The sequence below is a fragment of the Nycticebus coucang genome, chromosome 17 (genome assembly GCF_027406575.1).
Source record: "Nycticebus coucang isolate mNycCou1 chromosome 17, mNycCou1.pri, whole genome shotgun sequence".
Taxonomy (NCBI): domain Eukaryota; kingdom Metazoa; phylum Chordata; class Mammalia; order Primates; family Lorisidae; genus Nycticebus; species Nycticebus coucang.
The window spans coordinates 74,770,002-74,794,988 of record NC_069796.1 but is presented as its reverse complement, the minus strand read 5'-3'; the positions used below and the strand labels follow the sequence as shown (position 1 = coordinate 74,794,988).

The 24,987-nt window shown below is 38.1% G+C and overlaps 1 protein-coding gene across 2 annotated transcripts in view; it reads right to left on the bottom strand.

The window, feature by feature from the left end:
* The window catches only part of RANBP17 (RAN binding protein 17), a 480,295-nt gene that overhangs the window by 346,090 nt on the left and 109,218 nt on the right, over nucleotides 1–24,987 (bottom strand). For both annotated transcript variants that reach the window (XM_053566863.1, XM_053566864.1), the window contains exon 14: nucleotides 23–158. In XM_053566863.1, the coding sequence (XP_053422838.1) occupies nucleotides 23–158 (136 nt within the window). The remainder of the gene's footprint in view (nucleotides 1–22; nucleotides 159–24,987) is intronic.

The following is a 24,987-nucleotide window of genomic DNA, read 5'->3' as shown; positions in this document are numbered from 1 at the left end:
TAAAAATCTCTAATAAACCTACCTTTGAGGTTCTTTGAAGTTGATCACCAACATACGTTTTACGAAACTGATCCAAGAACCACAGAATTGCAAGCTCTATTTTCTCATTAGAACACTGAGGCAATCCACTGTCCATTAAAGATATGAGCTGAAAAACTCTTTTCATAAAAGAAAGAAAAAAGCTTCAGTACAAAATCTTAGACAATAAAACATTTATCATAAATTCAATATGCAATCACTGTAGAACGTGGGAAAATACAAACGCATATACAAAATGTATTTTTTAAATGATCTGAAATCCTACCACTGAGACTTCAATTTGGTCTCCTTCCAGTCTCTTTTCCCTGAAACATACGTGTGAATACAAACCCATATATAATACAGATACTATTTCACTAAAGTTTTATGCATAAATGCACAGCACACATATACACAAGTATTATGCATGCACATTAATAAATATAAATGTACACGTATGTTTTGGGTAAAAGAATAATGGTACTGAATATATAGTTTGGTATTTCACTTTTTTATTTAACCTTGTGTTTCAAAATAATTAAATATTTTGGGATCACATAACTCAAAATTTTAAAAATACTAACACACCTATAAAAAGTTACCTCTTAATAAGTAATAAAATTTTGCCTAACATAACAAACATCTTAACATCTTTTGTTAAGATGCTTTTAACAAAATAGAAAGTTTCCAGTAACAAACTATTAGTTATTATCAGAAATTCATAAATTTTCTATTAGAACCTATTATGAGAAAATCATAAATGAACAGAAAGTTGTTAATTTTTCCAGAGAAAACGCTTAATTCAATATAATACAAAGCTTACTGAAGAATTTCAAGAAAGAAATCCATAAATATTACCCATTTTCATTAAGATTTTCTGATGGAGGCTGCCAAGTGCTTTGTATTAACAAAATCAGTGCATTATAATAATTTTTAAGAGAAAGAAGGAGAGGGTGAGCCGAGTAACAGCTTCCTTGCATCTGGGCACCGTGAGTCTGGGGATATAGGACTCCACGCATCTCTGGCTGGTGGGATCTGCCTATCATCACCCCTGAGAGGATACAGAGAGTCAGCGAGTGACTTCTGGACCCCAAGAGGAGAACTAAAACAGTGGAAAACCAGCAAGTGGTCGCGTGTGTTCAATCCATCTAATCCGCCCGCAACTTCCACAGGCACGAGAAGTTAAAGAGCAAGAGGAAGTGAAAGGAAAATTAGTGCAAGGAAACAGATAAAAGAAATCACCCATGAGGAAGAATCAGCAGAAAACTCCAGGCAACATAAAGAACCAGTCCAGAAAACACCGCCAAGGGACCATGAGGTAGCTACTGCAGAGGATTCCACCTATACAGAAATGTTAGGAATGACAGAAAGGGAATTTAGAATACACATGTTGAAAACAATGAAAGAAATGATGGAAACAATGAAGGAAACTGCTAATAAAGTGGAAAATAACCAAAAGGAAATCCAAAAACAGAATCAAATCAGAGATGAAAGATATGAAGAATATAAAAAGGATATAGCAGACCTGAAGGAAATAAAACAGTCAATCAGGAAACTTAAAGATGCAATGGAAAGTATCAGCAACAGGTTAGACCATGCAGAAGAAAGAATTTCAGAGGTAGAAGACAAAGTTTTTGAGATAACTCAGATAGTAAAAGAGGCAGAAAACAAGAGAGAGAAAGCAGAATGTTCACTGTCAGAATTATGGGACTTTATGAAGCGTTCCAACATACGAGTTATAGGAATTCCAGAAGGGGAAGAAGAATGCCCCAGAGGAATGGAAGCCATACTAGAGAATATTATAAAAGAAAATTTCCCAAACATCACCAAAGATTCTGACACACTGCTTTCAGAGGGATATCGGACCCCAGGTCGCCTCAACTCTAACCGAGCTTCTCCAAGACACATTGTGATGAACCTGTCCAAAGTCAAGACAAAAGAAAAGAAAAGATTCTGCAAGCTGCCAGGAGTAAGCGCCAGTTGACCTACAGGGGCAAATCCATCAGAGTGACCGCAGACTTCTCTAATGAAACTTTCCAAGCAAGAAGACAATGGTCATCTACCTTTAATCTACTTAAACAGAACAATTTCCAGCCCAGAATTCTGTACCCTGCTAAGCTAAGCTTCAAAATTGATGGAGAAATCAAATCATTTACAGATATACAAACATTGAGGAAATTCGCCACAACAAGACCAGCTCTACAGGAAATACTTCAACCTGTTCTGCACACTGACCACCACAATGGATCAGCAGCAAAGTAAGAATTCAGAAATTAAAGGACAGAACCAAACCTCCACACTGACGCAAAAGATAAAACTAAGCAATAGACTCTCACCAAATAAGACGAATAGAATACTACCACACTTATCAATTATCTCAATAAATGTTAATGGCTTGAATTCCCCACTGAAGAGACATAGATTGGTTGACTGGATTAAAAAACACAAGCCATCCATTTGCTGTCTGCAAGAAACACACCTGGCTTCAAAAGACAAATTCAAGCTCCGAGTCAAGGGTTGGAAGACAATTTTTCAGGCAAATGGAATTCAGAAGAAAAGAGGAGTTGCAATCTTATTTTCAGATACATGTGGATTTAAAGCAACTAAAGTCAAAAAAGACAAAGATGGTCTTTTTATATTGCTCAAGGGAAAAATACAACAAGAAGACATTTCAATTCTAAATATCTATGCACCCAATTTAAATGCTCCCAGATTCTTGAAACAGACCTTACTCAATCTGAGCAATATGATATCTGATAATACCATCATAACAGGGGACCTTAACACTCCTCTTACAGAGCTGGACAGATCCTCTAAACAGAAATTAAACAAGGATATAAGAGACTTAAATGAGACCCTAGAACAACTGTGCTTGATAGACGCATATAGAACACTCCATCCCAAAGATAAAGAATATACATTCTTCTCATCACCACATGGAACATTCTCCAAAATTGATCATATCCTGGGACACAAAACAAATATCAACAGAATCAAAAGAATTGAAATTTTACCTTGTATCTTCTCAGACCATAAGGCACTAAAGGTGGAACTCAACTCTAACAAAAATGCTCGACCCCACCCAAAGGCATGGAAACTAAACAATCTTCTGTTGAATAACAGATGGGTGCAGGAAGAAAGAAAACAGGAAATCATTAACTTCCTTGAGCATAACAACAATGAAGACACAAGCTACCAAAACCTGTGGGATACTGCAAAAGCAGTTTTGAGAGGAAAATTCATCACTTTAGATGCCTACATTCGAAAAACAGAAAGAGAGCACATCAACAATCTCACAAGAGATCTTATGGAATTGGAAAAAGAAGAACAATCTAAGCCTAAACTCGGTAGAAGAAAAGAAATATCCAAAATGAAATCAGAGATCAATGAAATTGAAAACAAAATATTAATTCAGAAAATTAATGAAACAAGGAGTTGGTTTTTTGAAAAAATAAATAAAATAGATAAACCATTGGCCAGACTAACGAGGAATAGAAAAGTAAAATCTCTAGTAACCTCAATCAGAAATGATAAAGGGGAAATAACAACTGATCCCACAGAGATAAAAGAGATCATCTCTGAATACTACCAGAAACTCTATGCCCAGAAATTTGACAATGTGAAGGAAATGGATCAATATTTGGAATCACACCCTCTCCCTAGACTCAGCCAGGAAGAAATAGAGCTCCTGAACAGACCAATTTCAAGCACTGAGTTCAAAGAAACAATAAACAATTTTCCAACCAAAAAATGCCCTGGCCCAGATGGCTTCACTCCAGAATTCTATCAAACCTTCAAGGAAGAGCTTATTCCTGTACTGCAGAAATTATTTCAAAAAATTGAGAAAGAAGGAATCTTCCCCAACACATTCTATGAAGCAAACATCAGCCTGATACCAAAACCAGGAAAAGACCCAAACAAAAAGGAGAATTTCAGACCAATCTCACTCACGAATATAGATGCAAAGATTCTCAACAAAATCTTGGCCAATAGATTACAGCTTATCATCAAAAAAGTCATTCGTCATGATCAAGTAGGCTTCATCCCAGGGATGCAAGGCTGGTTTAACATACGCAAGTCTATAAACGTTATCCACCATATTAACAGAGGCAAAAATAAAGATCACATGATCCTCTCAGTAGATGCAGAAAAAGCATTTGATAAAATTCACCATCCTTTTCTAATTAGAACACTGAAGAGAATAGGCATAGGTGGCACATTTCTAAAATGATTGAAGCTATCTATGACAAACCCACAGCCAATATTTTACTGAATGGAGTAAAACTGAAAGCTTTTCCTCTTAGAACTGGAACCAGACAAGGTTGTCCTCTGTCACCTTTACTATTCAACATAGTGCTGGAAGTTCTAGCCAATACAATTAGGCAAGACAAGGAAATAAAGGGAATCCAAATGGGAGCAGAGGAGGTCAAACTCTCCCTCTTTGCTGACGACATGATCTTATACTTAGAGAACCCCAAAGACTCAACCACAAGACTCCTAGAAGTCATCAAAAAATACAGTAATGTTTCAGGATATAAAATCAATGTCCACAAGTCAGTAGCCTTTGTGTACACCAATAACAGTCAAGATGAGAAGCTAATTAAGGACACAACTCCCTTCACCATAGTCTCAAAGAAAATGAAATACCTAGGAATATACCTAACGAAGGAGGTAAAGGACTTCTATAAAGAAAACTATGAAATCCTCAGAAAGGAAATAGCAGAGGATATTAACAAATAGAAGAACATACCATGCTCATGGATGGGAAGAATCAACATTGTTAAAATGTCTATACTTCCCAAAGCAATCTACCTATTCAATGCCATTCCTATCAAAATACCAACATCGTACTTTCAAGATTTGGGAAAAATGATTCTGCGTTTTGTATGGAACCGGAAAAAACCCCGTATAGCTAAGGCACTTCTTAGTAATAAAAATAAAGCTGGAGGCATCAGCATACCAGATTTTAGTCTGTACTACAAAGCCATAGTGCTCAAGACAGCATGGTACTGGCACAAAAGCAGAGACATAGACATTTGGAATCGAATTGAAAACCAAGAAATGAAACTAACATCTTGCAACCACCTAATCTTTGATAAACCAAACAAGAACATACCTTGGGGGAAAGACTCCCTATTCAATAAATGGTGTTGGGAGAACTGGATGTCTACATGTAAAAGATTGAAACTGGACCCACACCTTTCCCCACTCACCAAAATTGATTCAAGATGGATAAAGGACTTAAATTGAAGGCATGAAACAATAAAAATCCTCCAAGAAAGCATAGGAAAAATACTGGAAGATATTGGCCTGGGGGAAGACTTCATGAAGAAGACTGCCATGGCAATTGCAACAACAACAAAAATAAACAAATGGGACTTCATTAAACTGAAAAGCTTCTGTACAGCTAAGGAGACAATAACCAAAGCAAAGAGACAACCTACACAATGGGAAAGGATATTTGCGTATTTTCAATCAGACAAAAGCTTGATAACTAGGATCTATAGAGAACTCAAATTAATCCACATGAAAAAAGCCAACAATCCCTTATATCAATGGGCAAGAGACATGAATAGAACTTTCTCTAAAGACGACAGACGAATGGCTAACAAACACATGAAAAAATGTTCATCATCTCTATATATTAGAGAAATGCAAATCAAAACAACCCTGAGATATCATCTAACCCCAGTGAGAATGGCCCACATCACAAAATCTCAAAACTGCAGATGCTGGCGTGGATGTGGAGAGAAGGGAACACTTTTACACTGCTGGTGGGACTGCAAACTAGTACAACCTTTCTGGAAGGAAGTATGGAGAAACCTCAAAGCACTCAAGCTAGACCTCCCATTTGATCCTGCAATCCCATTACTGGGCATCTACCCAGAAGGAAAGAAATCCTTTTATCATAAGGACACTTGTACTAGACTGTTTATTGCAGCTCAATTTACAATCGCCAAAATGTGGAAACAGCCTAAATGCCCACCAACCCGGGAATGGATTAACAAGCTGTGGTATATGTATACCATGGAATACTATTCAGCCATTAAAAAAAATGGAGACTTTACATCCTTCGTATTAACCTGGATGGATGTGGAAGACATTATTCTTAGTAAAGCATCACAAGAATGGAGAAGCATGAATCCTATGTACTCAATCTTGATATGAGGATAATTAATGACAATTATGGTTATGGGTGGGGGGGACAGAAAGAGGGAAGGAGGGAGGGGGTGGGGCCTCGGTGTGTGTCACACTTTATGGGGGCAAGACATGATTGCAAGAGGCACTTTACCTAACAATTGCAATCAGTGTAACCTGGCTTACTGTACCCTCAATGAATCCCCAACAATAAAAAAAAAAAAAAAAAAAAAAAAAGGAGAGGGTATTGAGAAAGCATCAGCCTTTTACAATTTCTACAAAGACAGCTAAGCCTAGTCCTGACACACCCAGTTCCCTCCAATGTGTGCATTCACTGTCAATAGTTCTTGTCATTCCACGTTGGTACAAGCAAATGTGACTCCTCTCCTACCAACCCTTCTGAACACGTGGAGCATACTACACATACAGTTCTACGCCTAGCTCTTTTCTACTTAACAGCATCACTTAGAAATCTTTCTGTAACAGATATAAAGAGATTTCTCATTCTGTTGTGTAGTTGCTTAACATTCCATTACATGAAGTCCTTGTAGCACAACAGTATAAACTGTTGTCATTTCAATAGCTAAAAATAAATTGTCCTACATAGAAAGTGAAATAATTTATACTCCTACCACCACTTCAGGAGAGTGCTTGTGTATGTGCAGATAATTCGGGATGCTATAAAATTTTAGAATTTCTGGAAATCTAAAAAACAGTACCTCATATATATATCTCTTATATGTATGAGCTTAAAAGTCTTCCATGTTTTTTAGGCTATTAATTATATCTCTTCTGGTGCCCTGTTTGGCCATATCCTTTGCCATTTTTCACCATTGGTTTGTCAGTTTATTACTGATTTGTACACATTATTTATATGCTGTATTAGAGAGCTGACCCCTTTGCCTATAATTGTACTGACTTTAATTTGCTTTATTGTTATTTGTCTCTTAAATTTGATTATAGTTTTTTTAATGCCATGCAGAAGTTTTTGTTCTATTTTTTACAAAAAAATTTTAATCAGTGTTTTTCTTTTATAGATTTTATATAATGGCAAGGTCTTACCTGAGTCTGAGGTATTTTTATGTTTCATTTCTTTTTTACTTTTACCTCTATGACACATTTGGATTTAACTTTATATATAGTGTGAGACAAGGATCCAACAGTATTTTCTCCAGATTGCTACCTAGTTGTTTTAATATTAGTTCTTTCTTGTATAGTTTATCTTTCGCTCACCGTTTTGAAGTACCTGTTATCATATATACTAGGATTCATTTATGCTATCAGATTACTTATTGGACCTTTTATTCTTTTCCACAATCCATCGTGCTAAATATATCTTGACAAGTATTTCTTTTTTTTTTTTTTTTTTATAGAGACAGAGTCTCACTTTATGGCCCTTGGTAGAGTGCCGTGGCCTCACACAGCTCACAGCAACCTCCAACTCCTGGGCTTAAGTGATTCTCTTGCCTCAGCCTCCCGAGTAGCTGGGACTACAGGCGCCTGCCACAACGCCCGGCTAGACAAGTATTTCTAATAATATTAAATAATTTTCCAAAGCATTGTTTTTAATGGTTAAATAAAACTAACACTATGTCAATATTTAATCATCTCATTTTGAATAAAATTTCTTATTCCTATGTGAAACATAACTTCTATCCTCTCTCTACCCCCAAAGACTTCTAAAAACAAAATGTCTAGATGGACAACATATGAGCCTTTTAAAAAACTTGATGAATAATGTCAAAGCATTAAGAAAAATTATTTTAAAAAGCATTTTTAAAGTGATTATTTCCTATATTTTGAAATTCAGCTACTTATTTATAAAAGTACATTTCACTTACCTCAATACCACTAAGATTTATGGAGAACTTGCTAACAAATGAGATTTAAGAATTGGATTGCCATAATCAGGTTTTGGGTTTTGTCCCCATGATGTACCATTTAGCTTAAGGCTGAAAGGAGGGACAAAGATAACTTTGAAGACTATGTACTTTTAGCAGATTGCTGGAGTAAATAAATTAAATAAATAGATACAAAATCGAACTTCATCTCTGAATCTAGGTAAATTTGTCAACTGACTTAAATTATGTATCTTATTTTTAAATTATTTATTAAGTAGGACCTCCCTTCTTCTACTTTTTTTTTTTTTGAGACAGTCTCACTTTGTCACCCTCAGCAGAGTGCCGTGGCGTCACAGCTCACAGCAACCTCAAACTCTTGGGCTCAAGCAATTCTCTTGCCTTAAACACCTCCCAAATAGCTGGGACTATAGGCGTCCACCACAACACCCAGCTATTTTTAGAGAGGAGGTCTCGCTCTGGCTCAGGGTGGTCTCGAATGTGTGAACTCAAGCAATCTGGCTGCCTTGGCCTCCCAAGTACTAGGATTACAGGCGTGAGCCACCATGGCTCTTCTACGTAAGTTCTTTGTTCACTCTATGAGCTTTCTCTTATTTACTTCTATTTCCTTTTTACAGTACATATTCCCAAATCCAAAGAAGATGTGAAACAAAAGGACAGTCTGTTGGAGGTGCCTTTAAAATTCATATTAAGCTGGTGATTCACATTTGCTTAAGAGGCAATGATATCCCCAGTAAGACAGTAGGAAAGAATATTCAGAAGGGTGCAAGACCCATTTGTCCAACAGTTTTGGTAGTTGTATAGATTCAGCAAGTGCCTGAAATCCAAAATAACAATGGCTTAAAATAATATAGATATTTATTTCTCTTTCAAGGCAATGCTCCAGGGCTAGCTGGTGCTCTCAGATATAGGTGTATCAGAGGCCCAGGTTCCTTTTATCTTGTTACACTTGCCTCCCCAGTCGCTTTGTGGTCTAAGGTGTCTTCTTCAGCTCAACCCATTAAGTCCACATATGTTGCATACACCATGTTCATTTACAATCCAACAGCCCAGAACATAATCATTTGAACATACCACAGTTGTAAGACAAGGTAGTAAATCTGGTCTTTATTCAGAGGATGGCCATCTGACCAACAAAACAATCAGCTATTTTATTACTACAGAAGATAGCCACAGTGCTCTTCAAAGATTTGTGGCCACCTCTAACAAATGCACAAGACCAACACTTACACTATATACATATAAGTTAAATATCCCTTAGTCAAAATGTTTGGGACAAGTGTCCCAGATGTTGAATTTTTTAGAATTTGGCATTATACTTACTGGTTGATCATACCTAATCCAAAGACCTAAAGTCTGAAATGCTTCAATGAGCATTTTCTCTAAACGCGACCTTTGAGCATCATGTTGGTGCTCAAAAAGTTTCAAATTTTAGAGCATTCTGGATTCCAGATTTGGGGATTAGATCACTCCCAGTTTCAATTTATTTGCCTATAACTACTTTTCCTTTGTCTTAAATTATTTCTGGTAAAAAGTATGAAAAGAATAAAAAGATAAATCATTAAAAGATAAATCATGGGCTGGGCATGGTGGCTCATCCCTATAATGCAAGCATTTTAGAAAGTTGAGGCAGGAGAATCACTTGAGACCAGGAGTTTAAAACCAACCGAAGCATTACAATGAGAACTCATCTCTACAAAAAAAAAAAAAAGTTGAAAGAATTAGCCAGGTGTCATGGGTTGCACCTGTAGTCCCTGCTATTTAGGAAGCTAAGGCAGGACGATCACTGAGTCCAGGACTCCAAGGTTACAGTTAGCCTTGTACTTTAGCCTAGGCAACAGAATGGGACCTTGTCTCAAAAAAAAAAAGATAAATCATCACACAATTCTCACTGAAGTATGACCATGCCACTTTAAATACAAAAAAATATAAAAAATGCATTTTAGAGAACTATTTATATTTCCCTGGATATCCAATTAAATAAGTATTTATTCAGTCAACAAATATTTGAGGGCCTACTGTATGACAGGTATATTAAGTGTTCAGTGAGTAAGACATACATATCCTTAGTCCTCTAGAAATCTACAGTCAATCAAGGGAAAGATAATAAAATAATTACAGTAAAGAAAATGACAAGTGCTATAATAAATCCTATAAGGAAATTATAAGGATTACTAATATTCTGTGATAGAACAGGGCAAAGATGGTGTCAACAGAGAGGGGTAAGAATGGGTAAACATCTAGACAAGGAAAAAAATGGCTCATGTAAAAGCATAGTGTTCAATGCAACTATAAGGCAGTCAATGGCAAGAGATGAGCCTAATGAAATAAGCAGGATCATGAAGAGCCTGAGAAGCCATGTTGACTTTAATCCCCAAAACAATGTACAATCATTGCAGAGAGTAAGCAAAGCACTAAAATAATTAGATCTGTACTTCAGAAAGAGAATCAGGGCTAGAAGTGGATGGTAGAAATGAGTTTAATTTTAGACACTGAAGTAGAGGTGCATGTGAAATAGAACGTCACAGTGGAACAGTCCAACAGAAGTTTGGAAGTCAGAAGAATTACTAAAATAAAATATAATCACTGAGCAATGCAGAGGCCCCAATTAAGGTTTAAAACACATATTTATCGACAATGGTACCTATCCACAGAAGTATGCAGTTTCTTTTATTATCACTCAACTAATTAGAGAAACCCCTAAATTCCTTGAGGGCTAAGATTTTGCCACACACAGAAGAAAAAATATGCCAGTAAACAAAACAAAGCTTATTATTTCCCTTATTGTAGTGGAATAAATAAACAACATCAAGAAGTAGTTAAGTACTAAGAAGAAATACAAAGTACCTCTGCCACCAAGACAGCAAGACCAACCCTTCTCCCTCCTTGTCAGCCTACTCAACATAAAGATGTAAGACTTTTATGACGATCCATTTTCATTTAGCGAACAGTAAATACATTTTCTCTTCCTTATGATTTTCTCAATGATATCTGCTTTTATTTAGCTTTCTTTATTCTAAGAATACAGCATATAATACATATAATATATAAAATGTGTTAATTGACTATTTAGTGATAAGGCTCCTGGTCTTGAGACAATTTCCAAGGTCCAGAGCATTCAGTGTCTAAAATTAAACTTATACCTCAACCCATACCTCATAAGCAGTTAAATTTGGTGGGGGTTGGGAGAAGCCAAAAGTTCTATGTTAATTTATGGAGGTCACTGCCCTAATCTCCACCGGCATTGTTCAAGGGTCCACAAACATCTGGGTGAAAGCAATTCGAGCAGAATAAGAAAAATGCAAAGATCCTAAAGTGAAAACATATTGATAATACTCAAAGAATAGCAAGGAGGCCAGTGCAGTTGAGTTCAAAGGGAAAGGACAGAAATTAAGGTCAGAAGTAGCATATGATGCTCTGGACCAGTGGTTCTCAACCTTCCTAATGCCGCAAATCTTCAGTACAGTTCCTGTGGGTCGTGACCCACAGGTTTAGAACTGCTGCTCTGGACCTTGAAAACTGTCTCAAGTATGACAGGAAGCTACTGGTGGCTTATGAACAGGGGAAAGGAGAGGAACATTATCTGACTGGAAAGAAGTTAAAGTCATCTACATGATGGCAGGGTTTGGGAAAGAGAGCAAGACTCTGAGCTAGTTGTCAAAGTCCTCAATGGAAGATGAGAAAGGACGGGGAGATGAGCAGGTGAGAGAAATAAAGAGATAAAGAGGATGGCATAGCTGACTAGGATAAACCTGAAAGAAAGAGGCACTCTACCACCACTATTAGCTTATTTCTTAAAATAAGAAAATACATGATGAATAAGACAAGACACCTGAGGAATCTCTCGTGAGACTCACATTCTACTCATGATGAAAGGAACTAAAATGACTATAAAATTATCTTTGTTTAATTAGAATTGTGGGCCTGAGTACAAATATATTATCTGCCATGTTAAGATAGCCTATTTAAATATGTCCAAGTAACATGTTTTAATTGTAATTATAAATTATGACAATGCTAGGAGCCTTGGTGAATAATAAACTTATGTGCAAAACAGCACAAAGACTTTTGAAGATGTCCCAGGAAATGGGCAGCTAACATAACATTATAACATATAGAAGTCAACAGTTTTACGGTTCCATTTACTTGGAATTTCTTCATATAAAAGTAACATTTCACAATTTTACATAAGACATCATTTAGAATTTAGTATCTCAACATTCATGTTGTTTCCAGACAAAGTGTGTGAGTCTTACAATATGTTCCACCTTGAATTTGCTTGGCTTTGCTTGTACAACCACCAACCCTACCATAACCTCTCATCTTCCTCCTGGTCTCCACCACTTGCCCGGTAGCCCCAGTGAAGATTCACAGAGCTCCTGCAGTTATAAATCCTCCCAGGGGAGAAGAAAGGCAAGCCACAGCTCTAGTCCACAGCTCCAACTAAGGTGAACCAACAGAAGTTCTGGGTCCCCCAGCAGCTCCCCAAAGAAGCCAGGGAACATAATAAAGAAATGTGGAAAGTTAAACACCCAGGGGTAGACATCAACTGGTAAGAAATGAAATGCACGAGGAACCCATCAAATAAACTGATTGCCCTTACTCCCCTTTACCATGGGCTGCTCTGAAGCACAGTAGTTTCATTTACCCTCAAGGGCAATTTTCTGTAAAAGCAAGCAAAGAGCTATGTTTTCCCACTAATGCACCACCTTGTACAGTTGATTCTCATTATTTATGGTAGTTATGTTCTATAAAGTAGCTGTGGACAATGAATTAATGAATATTGAATCACTGCTCATATAGGACAGGGTTAGGTTCCTGCAAGCCTCTGGTCACTTTTTTGTCAACAAATCATAACCTGGTTTTATATTTGTTTCTGTTTCTAGATTTCCTTTTTTAATATATTGTTCATTCATTAACATTGAACTCACAGCCAACAATACTATAACTCATACCTGAATGAAGCTCATCTAACTCATTGATTTTCTCTGAGGTGTATGACAGCCTTCTTGTGCTTAGGAACACTAAATACCACTTTAGCACTACAGCTGGGCCATTTTAAACACTGGAAGCACAAAGGAAAAATACAAATGTGCAGCAGATGTGACACTAAATAGAACACAAAAGGGACACTTATTTGCAGTCTGAGAGCTGAAACAATGAGGCAGAAGATCTCCTTGTTTAGCCTTCACTGGGAAAGTATACAAGCACAACTCAGATTTTTTCACCCTTATGCACATGTCTGCAAATGGCCACTACGGATTTTGGCCTTAGAAACAAATTTTATCAAGTAGGCAAAGTCCAAAAATGGATCCCGAAATAATGAGAACTGACTACATTTTTTTACTTTTATTCTCCCACTTTCCCTTTCTCCTTATTCTATCTTCTCTCCACCTTCCAATAAAACATTAGGCCATAAACTTTACCTAAGGATCTGTTTTCCAGATAATGCAGACTAAAACAGAACGTAAATGTTACTTTAAGTTATATATGTTTGCAGCTTAAAGAATAAATGAATTTTCTAATTGGCAAATATACACCAGCTTGTTTATTTGCTATTATATATTTTCTCACAAAACGGTGGCACTGTGTATTTCCCTAAGGGATGATGAAAACTTTCAAAAACAAGCTAAATACAGCAAAAAATAAAATTAATTTCCATTTTACTAAATATGTAATGTTATCATCAACAGTGGTACAAAGACAAATTTTTCACTTAGATGAAAATTAACAAGCATTTAAAGAAGAGAAGACAGAAAAGTCTGTCTCTCCAGGTGAAGGAAATGGTATGAAACAAGGAGTAACTGAGATCCCACAGGTGTCCAGGGTGCACAAAGGCTGGAGACAGGAAAAGCATTCTGCTGTTTTTTGACCACGGAAACTTGCTGTTATTTGTATATTTAAGTAATCTGATTTGATATATTAAAAAAAGTAATGAGTCTTAAAAAAACCTGAAAATATTTATTGTTCAGATTAAATAAAATTTTATTGAAGAGACAGCTTAATGCTTGAAAAGGGCATGGAATAAAAGGAAATTTTCTATTCAAAATTTCAACAAATTCACTAATCACTTAGGAATACATTTAAGAATAATAACAGAGACTATCACAACTAGCTATAATATTTTGAGGACTTTAAATAGGGAAATAGACATCCAAGATGAATGAAAAAGTACGAAAGGCCTGGAAAAAGAGTAAGAATTTTATTTATAAGTAGTATTTCAAATCAGTTGAGGTTAAGGCTGGCATTAAAAACACTTTGGAAATTTTTGGAAAAGTATAGATAACAAAATAAATGTCATAGATTAAAAATTAAATATAGAGGGGCTCCAAGATGGTGGAATATCGACATCACAACAGCTACTCTCAGTAAGATGGGGGTGGAGGAACTCCAGCTGCCTTTTATTGGATTGTCCTGCCACAAACATCACTGCAAGGGCATAGTGAGACAACAAGGAATTCTAGGAGTCAAGGAGGTTGTTAAGGGTGGAAAACCTACACAGAAAGCAAGTGTGAGGGGGTCCAGCGACTCAAGGACAAAGCCAACATGTAGAATCCCTGAGGAATTAATCCTGAAGGAGAGTCTCCACCCCACCTACAGCACTCTGTAGTGGCAGACTAGGGATGGGACCAAACTCTGGGAGGGTCTGTCTGTCCAGGCGAGGGAAGTGGTATGAAACAAACAGTAACTGAGATCCCACAGGTGTCCATGGTGCACAGAAACTATTCCTCTGTCAAGGGCTGGAGACAGGAAAGGCATTCTGCTATTTTTTGACCTTGGGAACTCTCTGGAATAGGGTTGGGCAGGCCCGAGCTGGTGAGCAATCTCGAATGGGGCCAGGTGGGTGAGTTTGGATATGGAGACTGCTTGGCAGGAGGCTGGCAGTGGGGTGATGCTATCTTGGGAGAGCCACAGAGGAAGACAGAGAGAGCTACAATCTTGAATCAGGTGACATTCACTGAGGCTCAGTTGTGGACCAGGTTCACAGGGTACGTATGTGTGACTGGCTCTGACTCCACCTGCTGGGTGAAGGCAGCCACCCATGGACTGGCACCCCTGGAGACACGGGTGAGTTAGACAGATCCCACCCCACACAGAGACCCTTTTATGGTCTCAGGGAACTGAAGAGTCAAGGCATGTCTCCCATAAAGTCTGGTGTAAACTTCAGGATTCTGGGCTCCATATCCCTACTGAAAGTCAACATTCCTGCAGCAACCACACCAAGAATAAAATAAAAAAAAAAAAAAAACTAAGAAAATGAGACCAGAACTCCATGGCAACTAGCTATTAAGTTCCTGTCCCCATCACAGAAAGAAGCAGCAGCATACTTTATCAATTTTTTTTTGTTTGTTTCCTAAACTCAGAGTGCCACCTGGTGTCCAGGCAATATATTGCATTATACATATTTTTAATATCAAAGTTTCTATCTTTGTTATGAATTTTCCTGCCCCCTTTCTTTCCTCTTCATTTTCTTTTTCCCTTTTTGGGTATTTTTCTTCTTTTCTTATCTTTCTCTCATAAATCTCTCAAACAACAACCAAGATGTCCTTTTTGTTGTTGTTCTGTTTTTTTCTTTCTGGAGCAGAGCCTTGCTTAGAGGCGTGATCTGGAGTACCTCAGCAATGACCCGACACCTGGACTAGGTCACTATGGCTTCCAGAGGGACCATACTTGCAAGTCCCCAACACAATGCATCACTGACTTTTTTTCTATATTTGGTGGAGGCAGGTCTTCCTCTTGCTCAGACCACAAGAGAGCTCCTAACCTCAGGAGGAGCTTGAGCCCCCAGAGAATGTGATTGTGGGTGTGGTTCACTGAGTCCTACCCAACATCATTACTAATTTTCTCTTTCTCTCTTTATTCTCTCCTTTTCTAAAATTTTATTTATTTTTCTTTTCTCCCTTCTCACTCCCCTCTTCTTTCTCTTTTAGCCCTATAGCAAAAGGCCACTTCAAAAGCCAAGCACCAGACAAAAAAAATTAAGGAGGAAGAGGAGGAAGCAAGAAGAGTAAGTAGGGGGAGGAAATGATAAGAAGAAAACACACATTAGGAGGAATCAACGAATTCTGGCAACATGAAAAACCAGACAGATCACGCACACACACCCGCACCCAGGATCACAAAGCAGCTACCCAAAGGATCCCACCTATAAAGAAATTATGGAAATAACAGAAAGGGAATATATATTGCCGCTTAAGGAATTGAAATAGTCACTCAGGGAACTTAAAATGCAGAGTACACTTAAGGGTGAGAGCAGACTTTTCAGCTGAAACTTTTCAAGCCAAGCCAGGCGCAGTGGCTCACACCTCTAATCCCAGCACTCTGAGAAGCCAAGGCAGGTAGATCGTTTGAGCTCAGAGGAGGTTCAAGACCATCTGAGCATGAGTGAGACCCCATCTCTACTAAAAAGATAGAAAAATTATCTGGGCATCATGGTGTAGCTACTTGGGAGGCTGAGGCAAGAGGATCGCTTAAGCCCAGGAGGTTGAGCTTGCTGTCAGTTACAATGCACTCTATCCAGGGCAGGGCAACAGAGACTCTGTCTCAAAAAAATGAAACAGAAAGTATTAATAACAGATTGGACCAGGGAGATGAAAAAAACCTTAGAGATACAAGATAAGGTGCTTAAGCTAAGTTAGGCATTTAAACAGGCAGAAGACAGTAAAAGCAGAGCAATCTCTTAAAGAATTATGGGACTTCATGAAGTGTTCAAACATACGAATTACAGGTATCCCTGAAGAAAAATAAAATGGAAGGCTACTTGAGGATATCGTAACTGAAAATTTCCCAAGCTTCACTAAAGATTCTGACATACTCCTTTTAAGTGGATATTGAACCCCACAGTTCATGTCAATACAGACAGAGGATCTCCTAGACACATTGTAATAAACCTGGCCAATGTCAAAAGAAAAGAGAAAATTCTGCAAGTAGTCAGGAGCAAGGATCAATTTACCTACAGGGGCAGACTTTTCAGCTGAAACTTTTCATCAGGGTAACAGCAGACTTTTCAGCTGAAACTTTTCAAGCCAGAAGAGGGTCATCATTTACCTTTAACCTTCTTAATAAAAACAATTTTTATCCCAGGATTCTGTATCCTCCTAAAGTAAGTTTCAAATTTGGCAAAGACATCAAATCTTTTACTGACATGCAAACACAGAGGAAAACTGCCACAAAAAGACCATGTATGCAGGAAGTACTCACAATGACCATCAAAATGTTCCGCCAGCAAAGTAGACGCTCAGAAACTAATGGAAAAAACCTAGCTTCCACAATGGCATAAGGGATAAAACTGAGCAATGGACCTTCACAAAGTAAGATGAATAGAACTCCACCATACTTACCAATTCTCTCAATAAATGTAAATGGCTTGAATCCCCCACTGAAGAGGCACAGGCTGGCCAACTGGATAAAAAAAAATCACAAGCCAATTACATACTACCTTTAGGAAACACATCTAATCTCAAAGGACAAAACAAGACTCAGGGTGAAGGGTTGGAAAACAGTATTTCAGGCAAATGTAAATGAGAAGCAAGGGTTGCAATTTTATTTTCTGATAGAAGCAGATTTAAAATAACAACAGTAAAGAAAGAAAATGACAGTTACTATATACTGATTAAGGGAACAATACAACAAGAGGACAATTTCAATCCTAAATATATATGCACCCAATTTAAATGCTCCCAGATTTAAGAAACAAACCCTAACTAGTGTGAACAATCTGATATCTCCACAATAGCTAGCAATTTTAACACCCCTCTGACAGAACTGGACAGATCCTCTAAACAGAAACTAAACAAGGAAACAAGAAATGTGATCCCAGAACAACGGGGCTTAATACACATATATAGAACGCACATCCCAAAGCTAACGAGTATCTGTTCTCATCAGCCCATGGATCATACTCTAAAATGGACCATATCCTAGGATACAAATCAAACCTAAACAAAATTAAAAGAATTGAAATGATATCTTGTATCTCTTAGACCACAAGGGAATAAAGGTAAAACTCAATTCCAATAAAAACCTTCACCCCAACACGAAGTCATGGGAACTAAACAACCTTATGAGGAATGACAGTTGGGTCAAAGAGAAAGTTGACAGTTGGATAAAGAAGAAAATTATTAGACTCCTCAAACATAATAACAATGAAGCCACAAGCTACCAAAACTTGTGGGACTGCAAAATCAGTCCCAAGAGGGAAATTTATCACATTTGATTCCCACATTGGAAAAAAAGATAAGAGCACACATCAACAACCTAATGAATCTCAAAGAAATGGAAAACGAAGAGCAATCCGATCCTAAACCTAACAGAAGAAAAATAACCAAAATTAAGTTAGAAATTAATGAAACTGAAAAGAATCATTCAGAAAATTAACAAAACAGAAAGTTGGTTCTTTAAAAAGATAAACAAAATCAATAAACCTTTGGCCAGATTAAATAGAAATAGAAAAATAACATCTCTAATAACCTCAATCAGAAATAAAGGGAGAAAGAACAATAGATACCACAGAGATCTAAGAGATCCTTTCTGATTACTACAAAAAAAACTCTATGGCCATAAATTTAACAATGTAGAAGAAATGGACCAATACCTGGAATCACACCTCCATAGACTTAACCAGAAAGAAAGCAATCTCTTCAACAGACCAATATCAAGCACTGAAAATGAAGAAACAATAAAAAAGCTCCCATGAACAATAACAAAAAAGCCCAGGACCAGATGGCTTCATACCAGAATTCTATTAAATCTTCAAAGAGCTTATACCTATACTACAGAACTTTTTCCAAAACACTGAGAAGGAAGGAACCCTCCAACATGTTCTATGAAGCAAACATCAACCAATACCAAAACCAAGAAAAGACTCCCTAAAAAAAAAACTAAAAACCAATTTCACAAACATCAAAAATACAGAATAAAATACTAGCAAACAGAATACAGCTACACATTAAAAAAAAATTATATATCACAATCAAGTAGGTTTTATCTCAGGGATGCAAGGTTGGTTTAACATGCAAATCCATAAATGTAATAAACCATGTAAATAAATGCAAAAACAAAAACCATAATGATCCTCTCAATAGACAAAGAAAGAGCATTCAAAATTCAGCATCCTTTTCTAACAAGAACACTGAATAAGCAGAGATAGCACATTTTTAAACTGATAAAAGCCAGCTATGACAAATCTACAACCAATACCATACTAAATGGAGTAAAACTGAAAGAAAGCATTTTTCACTTAGAACTAGAACCAGACAAGGATGTCCACTATTGCCACTACTATTCAGCATAGTGCTGGATGCTCTAGTCAATGCAATCAGAACAGAAAAGGATATTAAGGGCATCCAAATGGGGACAGAAGAGGTCAAACACTCACTGTTTGCCAATGATATTTAGAGAACCCCAGAAACTCAACCACGAGACTCATGGAAGTCATCAAGAAATACACTAACATCTCAGGGTATAAAATCAATGTTCAACAGCCTTTGTATATGCCAATAACAGTAAAGATGAAAGCAAATAAAGAACATGATACCCTTCTATAATAGCTTCAAAAAAAATGAAATACCTGCTAATATATCTAACAAAGAAAGTGAAAGATCTCTACAAAGAAAATTATAAAACCCTAAGAAAAGAAATAGCAGAATATATTAACAAATGGAAGAACATACCAGACTCTTAGCTAGTAGAATCAACATTGTTAAAATGTCTATACTACCCAAAGATTCAATGCAATCCCCATTAAAATACCAACATCATACTTTGAAGAACCATGAAAAAAATCCTGTATAGCCAAGATAATTCTTAGTAATAAAAACAAAGCGGGAAGGATCACTACCAGACTTGAGATTGTATTACAAGTCCACAGTGATCCAAACAGCATGATACTAGATAAAAACAGAGATACAGATTTATGGAAAAGAAAAGAAAATGTAGAGATAAAACCAGCCTCTCATCACCATCTGATCTTTGATAAACCAAACAAAAGTATACACTGGGGCAAAGAATCCCTATTCAATAAATGGTGCTGGGAGAACTGGATGACCACATATAATAGACTGTATCTGGAGCCATACCTTTCACTACTTACAAAAATTAACCAGCAATGGATAAAAGATTTAAACCTAATTTAAATCTACATTTAAATTTAGTATAGACATTTTAACAATGTTAATTCTTCCTAACTCAGAACATGGTATATTCTTCCATTTGTTAATGTCTTCTTTTTAAATAATAAAAATCTTAGAAGAAAGTGGGGAAAAAATCTTGATGATACCATGATATCCCCCTGGGGAAAGATTTTATGAAGAAGATTCCACTGGCAATAGCAGCAGCAACAAAATAAATAAATGGGACTTAATTAAGCTAAAAAGCTTTAGCACAGCCAAGGTCATAACAAAGCAAACAAACAACCTTCAGAATGGGAAAATATCCTTGCGGACTACAAATCTGACAAAGGGCTGACAACCAGAATCTACAGAGAACTCAAATTAATCCACACAAAAAGAGCAAACAATTTATCATTGGACAAGAGACATGAAAAGAACCTTCTTTGAAAAAGACAGATAAATAGCCAACAAAAACATGAAAAAATGTTAATTGTCCCATCATCAGAGAAATACAAATAAAAACCATCTTGAGATATTATCTAACTCCCAGTGACAACAGCCCACATCACAAAGTCCCAAAGCTGCAGATGCTGACATGGTTGAAGAAGTGAAGGGAACACTTTTACACTCTTGGTGGGATTGCAAACTAATACAGACTCTTTGGAAAGAAGTATGCAGAATCTGCAAAGAGCTAAAAGTAGACCTTCCAATTGATCCTGTGCTTCCATTACTAGGCATCTACCCAGAAGAAAAAAAAATCATTTTACCATAAAGACATTTGCACTAGAATGTTTATCACAGATCAATTCACAATTGCAAAGATGCAGAATCAATCCAAGTGCCCACCAATGCAAGCATGTATAAATGAACTGTGGAGTATATGTATACCCATGGAACAGTATTCAGCCACAAAAAAGATGGGAGACCTTACATCTTTTGTATTAACTTGGATGGAGTTAAAAACATTCTCCTTAGTAAAGTTTCACACAAATGGAAAAGCACGTATCCAATCTACTCAATACTAACATGGAACTAGTAGATGAACAACTCCATGCCCACACAAGAGAAAACCACCATTAAATTCAAGTGGGGGAGAGGGGAACTGGTGTGCTCTCGTGTAATGGGCACAATGTAAGGGTATATGGCACACTTCCTAGCTGAAGGACTCAATTACACCTGGGAATTTACCTAATAAATGTGAACAGTGTAACCTAATCTTCTCTACCCTCATATTAATCTGAAAATTATTTTAAAAAGTATAATTGGGAAGGGTGGAGCATAATGGCAGACAGGATAGACATTTAGCTCAGCTCTCCTGGAACAAAAGGTGAGAGTGAGTGGGCTAGATCATTCCCAGAATGGAATATTGTCTGGAAAGGCTATTTGGGGTGTGCAGCGAAAAGGCGGATTGCTGGACTTGGAGTGTAATCCGGAGCTGCAGAAACTGCCAGGAAACTTTCTGTGCCACTGCTGAAGTGGCAGGCAACAGCGGCAGCAACCAGACCTCCCCTCCCCCCAAGAGGATTACAATTTCCAGTTCCTGGGGAAACCAGTTGTGTGGAAAGATTGGTGAAGTGTGGACTCCTGAGCAGAATTTGGCAGCCAGATAGGGGTGCTATGTGGAGGAGCACCACCCGGGCTAGGTGGCAGGACACTCAAGAAGGAAAGATCTCACATAGGAAACAGACATGTTTTGAAATTTGGGAAATGGCAACTGCCACAGACACCTTTCTGCATGGACGAGGTGCAGTGCTTTGAGTCTCACCTGCAGAAAGCCATCCTGCCCTTCACAGAAACTGTTGCAGGGAGAATTTGTGAAATATGCCTGTGAAGGTTTTTAGAGATGGGTGGAATCAACAGTGGTATCAACAGTTCAGCAGGGTCTAAGCCCCAAGCAGGTAGCCAGGCAACCACAAAGAACAGTGTAAGCTGGGAATGAGGTCTAAGCCTGGGAACCACTCACGGCGCCATCTGGTGTCCAGAAAGTATATTGCAACATAAATATATTCCTACTAAAGTTGATCCCTACAACATACATATAGTCATATGTTTATATATATAATAATTTTTGTTGGTGGTGCCTTTTTTTCTTTTCTCTTCACTTGTTCTTTCTGCTCTTTTGCATCTTTTCCTTTTCTTTCTTGTAGTTGTTATGTTTTTTAATTATTATTAATACTATTTTTTTTCTCTTCTTCCCTTCTTATGGTTGCTGAGAGTGCTTACCTCAGGCTATTTGAATTTTCTTTTTTCCTCTTTTTTTGGATTTATTTTTTGAATGTTTGTTTATTTTTTTCTGACTGTTTGTGTGTCTGTGTCTCTGGTTGCTTTTTTATTTGTTTGCTTTGTTTAAATGTGTCTTGTATTTTGCTAAATCCTCAGGTTGGCTATTTTACCTAACTCCAAATTTCACATTCAACAAGAATAAAGGGACATAGGGGATGATGGCTGACTGGAGCCAGCTTTCAACAGAAGCAACAGTCCAGAGGGAGAGATAATGACCAGAAAGAATCCAACAAAGCCAAAGGGTGGGAGACAAACTGAGAGAAATGATAGATAATTGCAAGTCTTCTCTGCTGAGGCAAGATGTGACTCCAAGGAAACAAATGTCAGGTACAGAACTCATCCCAAAGAGGACGTGTGTCCATCCCCTCCCCCAAGAGAGTTGCTTGCTTGCTGTGGGATCTCTACTAGTGAGCCATGAACTGAAGTTCTCTTCTCTCACCCCACTGGAGTGATTTCCTGGAAGCTGGTATTCCTTCTCCAGAGTCCCTGTTGTGAGCCTGGGAATTCTATTGTCTGGCAGGAAGTTTTAACAAATACTTGCCCTGCCACCTTGAACTTCCAGTCCACCCTTCCCCCTTTGCCTGGCAGTCTAGAACTTGAACTCCTGCAGAGACGAGAATGTCTGTATTTCTTGGCTAGCACTGGGCATTCCATGGATGGTGGCAGCGCAGCTACGCTGTGTCCATGAATCTGGTAACAGTGCAGAAAGGCACAGAGGGGAAGGCATCTGGCCTAACTCTGAGAAAGTGCAACTCAGTAGCAGGTGGAGTCTTGATCTCCTTGCAATAGGTGGAGACTCAGGAACTGCTGAGGCGCGGGAACCCAAGTGGAGACACCTCCCACCCAACATCAGCATAAATAAACCAATCCTGCTGGGGTCTAATTTTGGAAAGTCACCTGCCGAACTCTGTGGACTGCCTCAAAGAGGAAGAGAAGTGGAGAGCAAAAACAGACTGTTCTCTCAGAGAGCTCTGAGATAATTCCAAGAAAAATAATATGCGCCTTATACGGATTCCTGAAGGCGATGACGTTGCTTCCAAAGGCCCAGATGCTCTACTCCAAGAGGTAATCGAGAACTTCCCAAACATAGCAAGAGATTCTGAAATTCAGATAGCAGATAGTCTCAGAACACCAGCAAGATTCAACCCAAACAAAGTATCTCCCAGACATATTATAATTAACTTCATCAAAGGTAATATGAAGGAGAAAATACTGTAAGCACCCAGATGAAAGAAAACCAGAACCTACAAGGGGAAGAATATTGGAATGACTGCAGATCTCTATGCTGAAACTTTTCAAGCCAGAAGAGGATGGTCATCTACCTTCAACCTCCTAAAACAAAACAATTTTCAACCCAGGATCCTGTAACCAGCTAAACCGGCTTTGCAATTTTATTCACTCATACAATACTTTTATTTTTTTTTTTAAAGAGACAGAGTCTCACTTTATCACCCTTGGTAGAGTGCCATTACATCACAGCTCACAGCAACCTCCAACTCCTGGGTTTAGGCGATTCTCTTGCCTCACCTTCCCCAGTAGCTGGGATTACAGGTACCTGCCACAAGGCCCGGCTATTTTATTTTGTTGCAGTTTGGACAGGGCTGGGTTTGAACCCACCACCATCAGTATATGGGGTCGGTGCCGGGCTAATTGAGCCACAGGCACCACTCGATACAATACGTTTTAAACCAACAAAAGTGAGGAAAGATAAGGATGGCCACTTCATATTTGTTAAGGGAAACAAACACTTGACATGATGAGATTTTAATTATTAATATTTATGCACCCAACCAGAATGCTCCTCAATTTAAAGGAGACACTCTAACTGACATGAACAACTTGATTTTCTCCAGCACTATAATAGTCGGAGATTTTAACACCACTTCGCTGTGTTGGATAGATCCTCCAATAAGAAACTAAGAAAGGGGGGGTGGGGGAGTGAAGGCAAGATGGCTCACTGGAGGCAGCTTTCCAGTGTGGCTCCCATCCAGAAGGAGAGTGAAAGGACAGAAGTTTAGAAAGTAAGCCGATGGTTTGGAGCTGAGGCAAGAGAGAAGGTTGAAGAACGCACATAAACCCTGCTGAGGCAAGCTGCGATCTCAAGGATACAAACAAAAGGTACAAAATCCATTGTCAACCAAATGGGAGTTTCCTCCCCCATGAGAAGGGCTCGCAGTATTCCATACAAATAAGCAAGCAGAATTCAAATTTCCGCCCATTTTATCCCATGGGAAAGACCCTCTCAAAACCGGACATCTGTACCCTACTGGGGTGCCATGTCACTCTCCTGCCAGGCATAAAACTATATAAAACTGTATACATCCTCTACCTGCAATTCTGAACTCCCAACACTCCCCTCCACTCTCAACACAAGGTCTGTCCCCAAAGCAGTCCAGATTCCTGGGCACCTCCTCGAGAGGTGTGGACAAGGTAAGGCCTCTAGCTGGTCTGTGCTGATTCTGCAGCATGGGAGCAAAGAGAAGACGGTCAGCTGAGAGAGAATCATACAGGAGCAGTGGAACCCCGAGGCACAGAGCAGAAGTGGCAGCAGCAGCAGCAACAACAGGGATCACAACCCA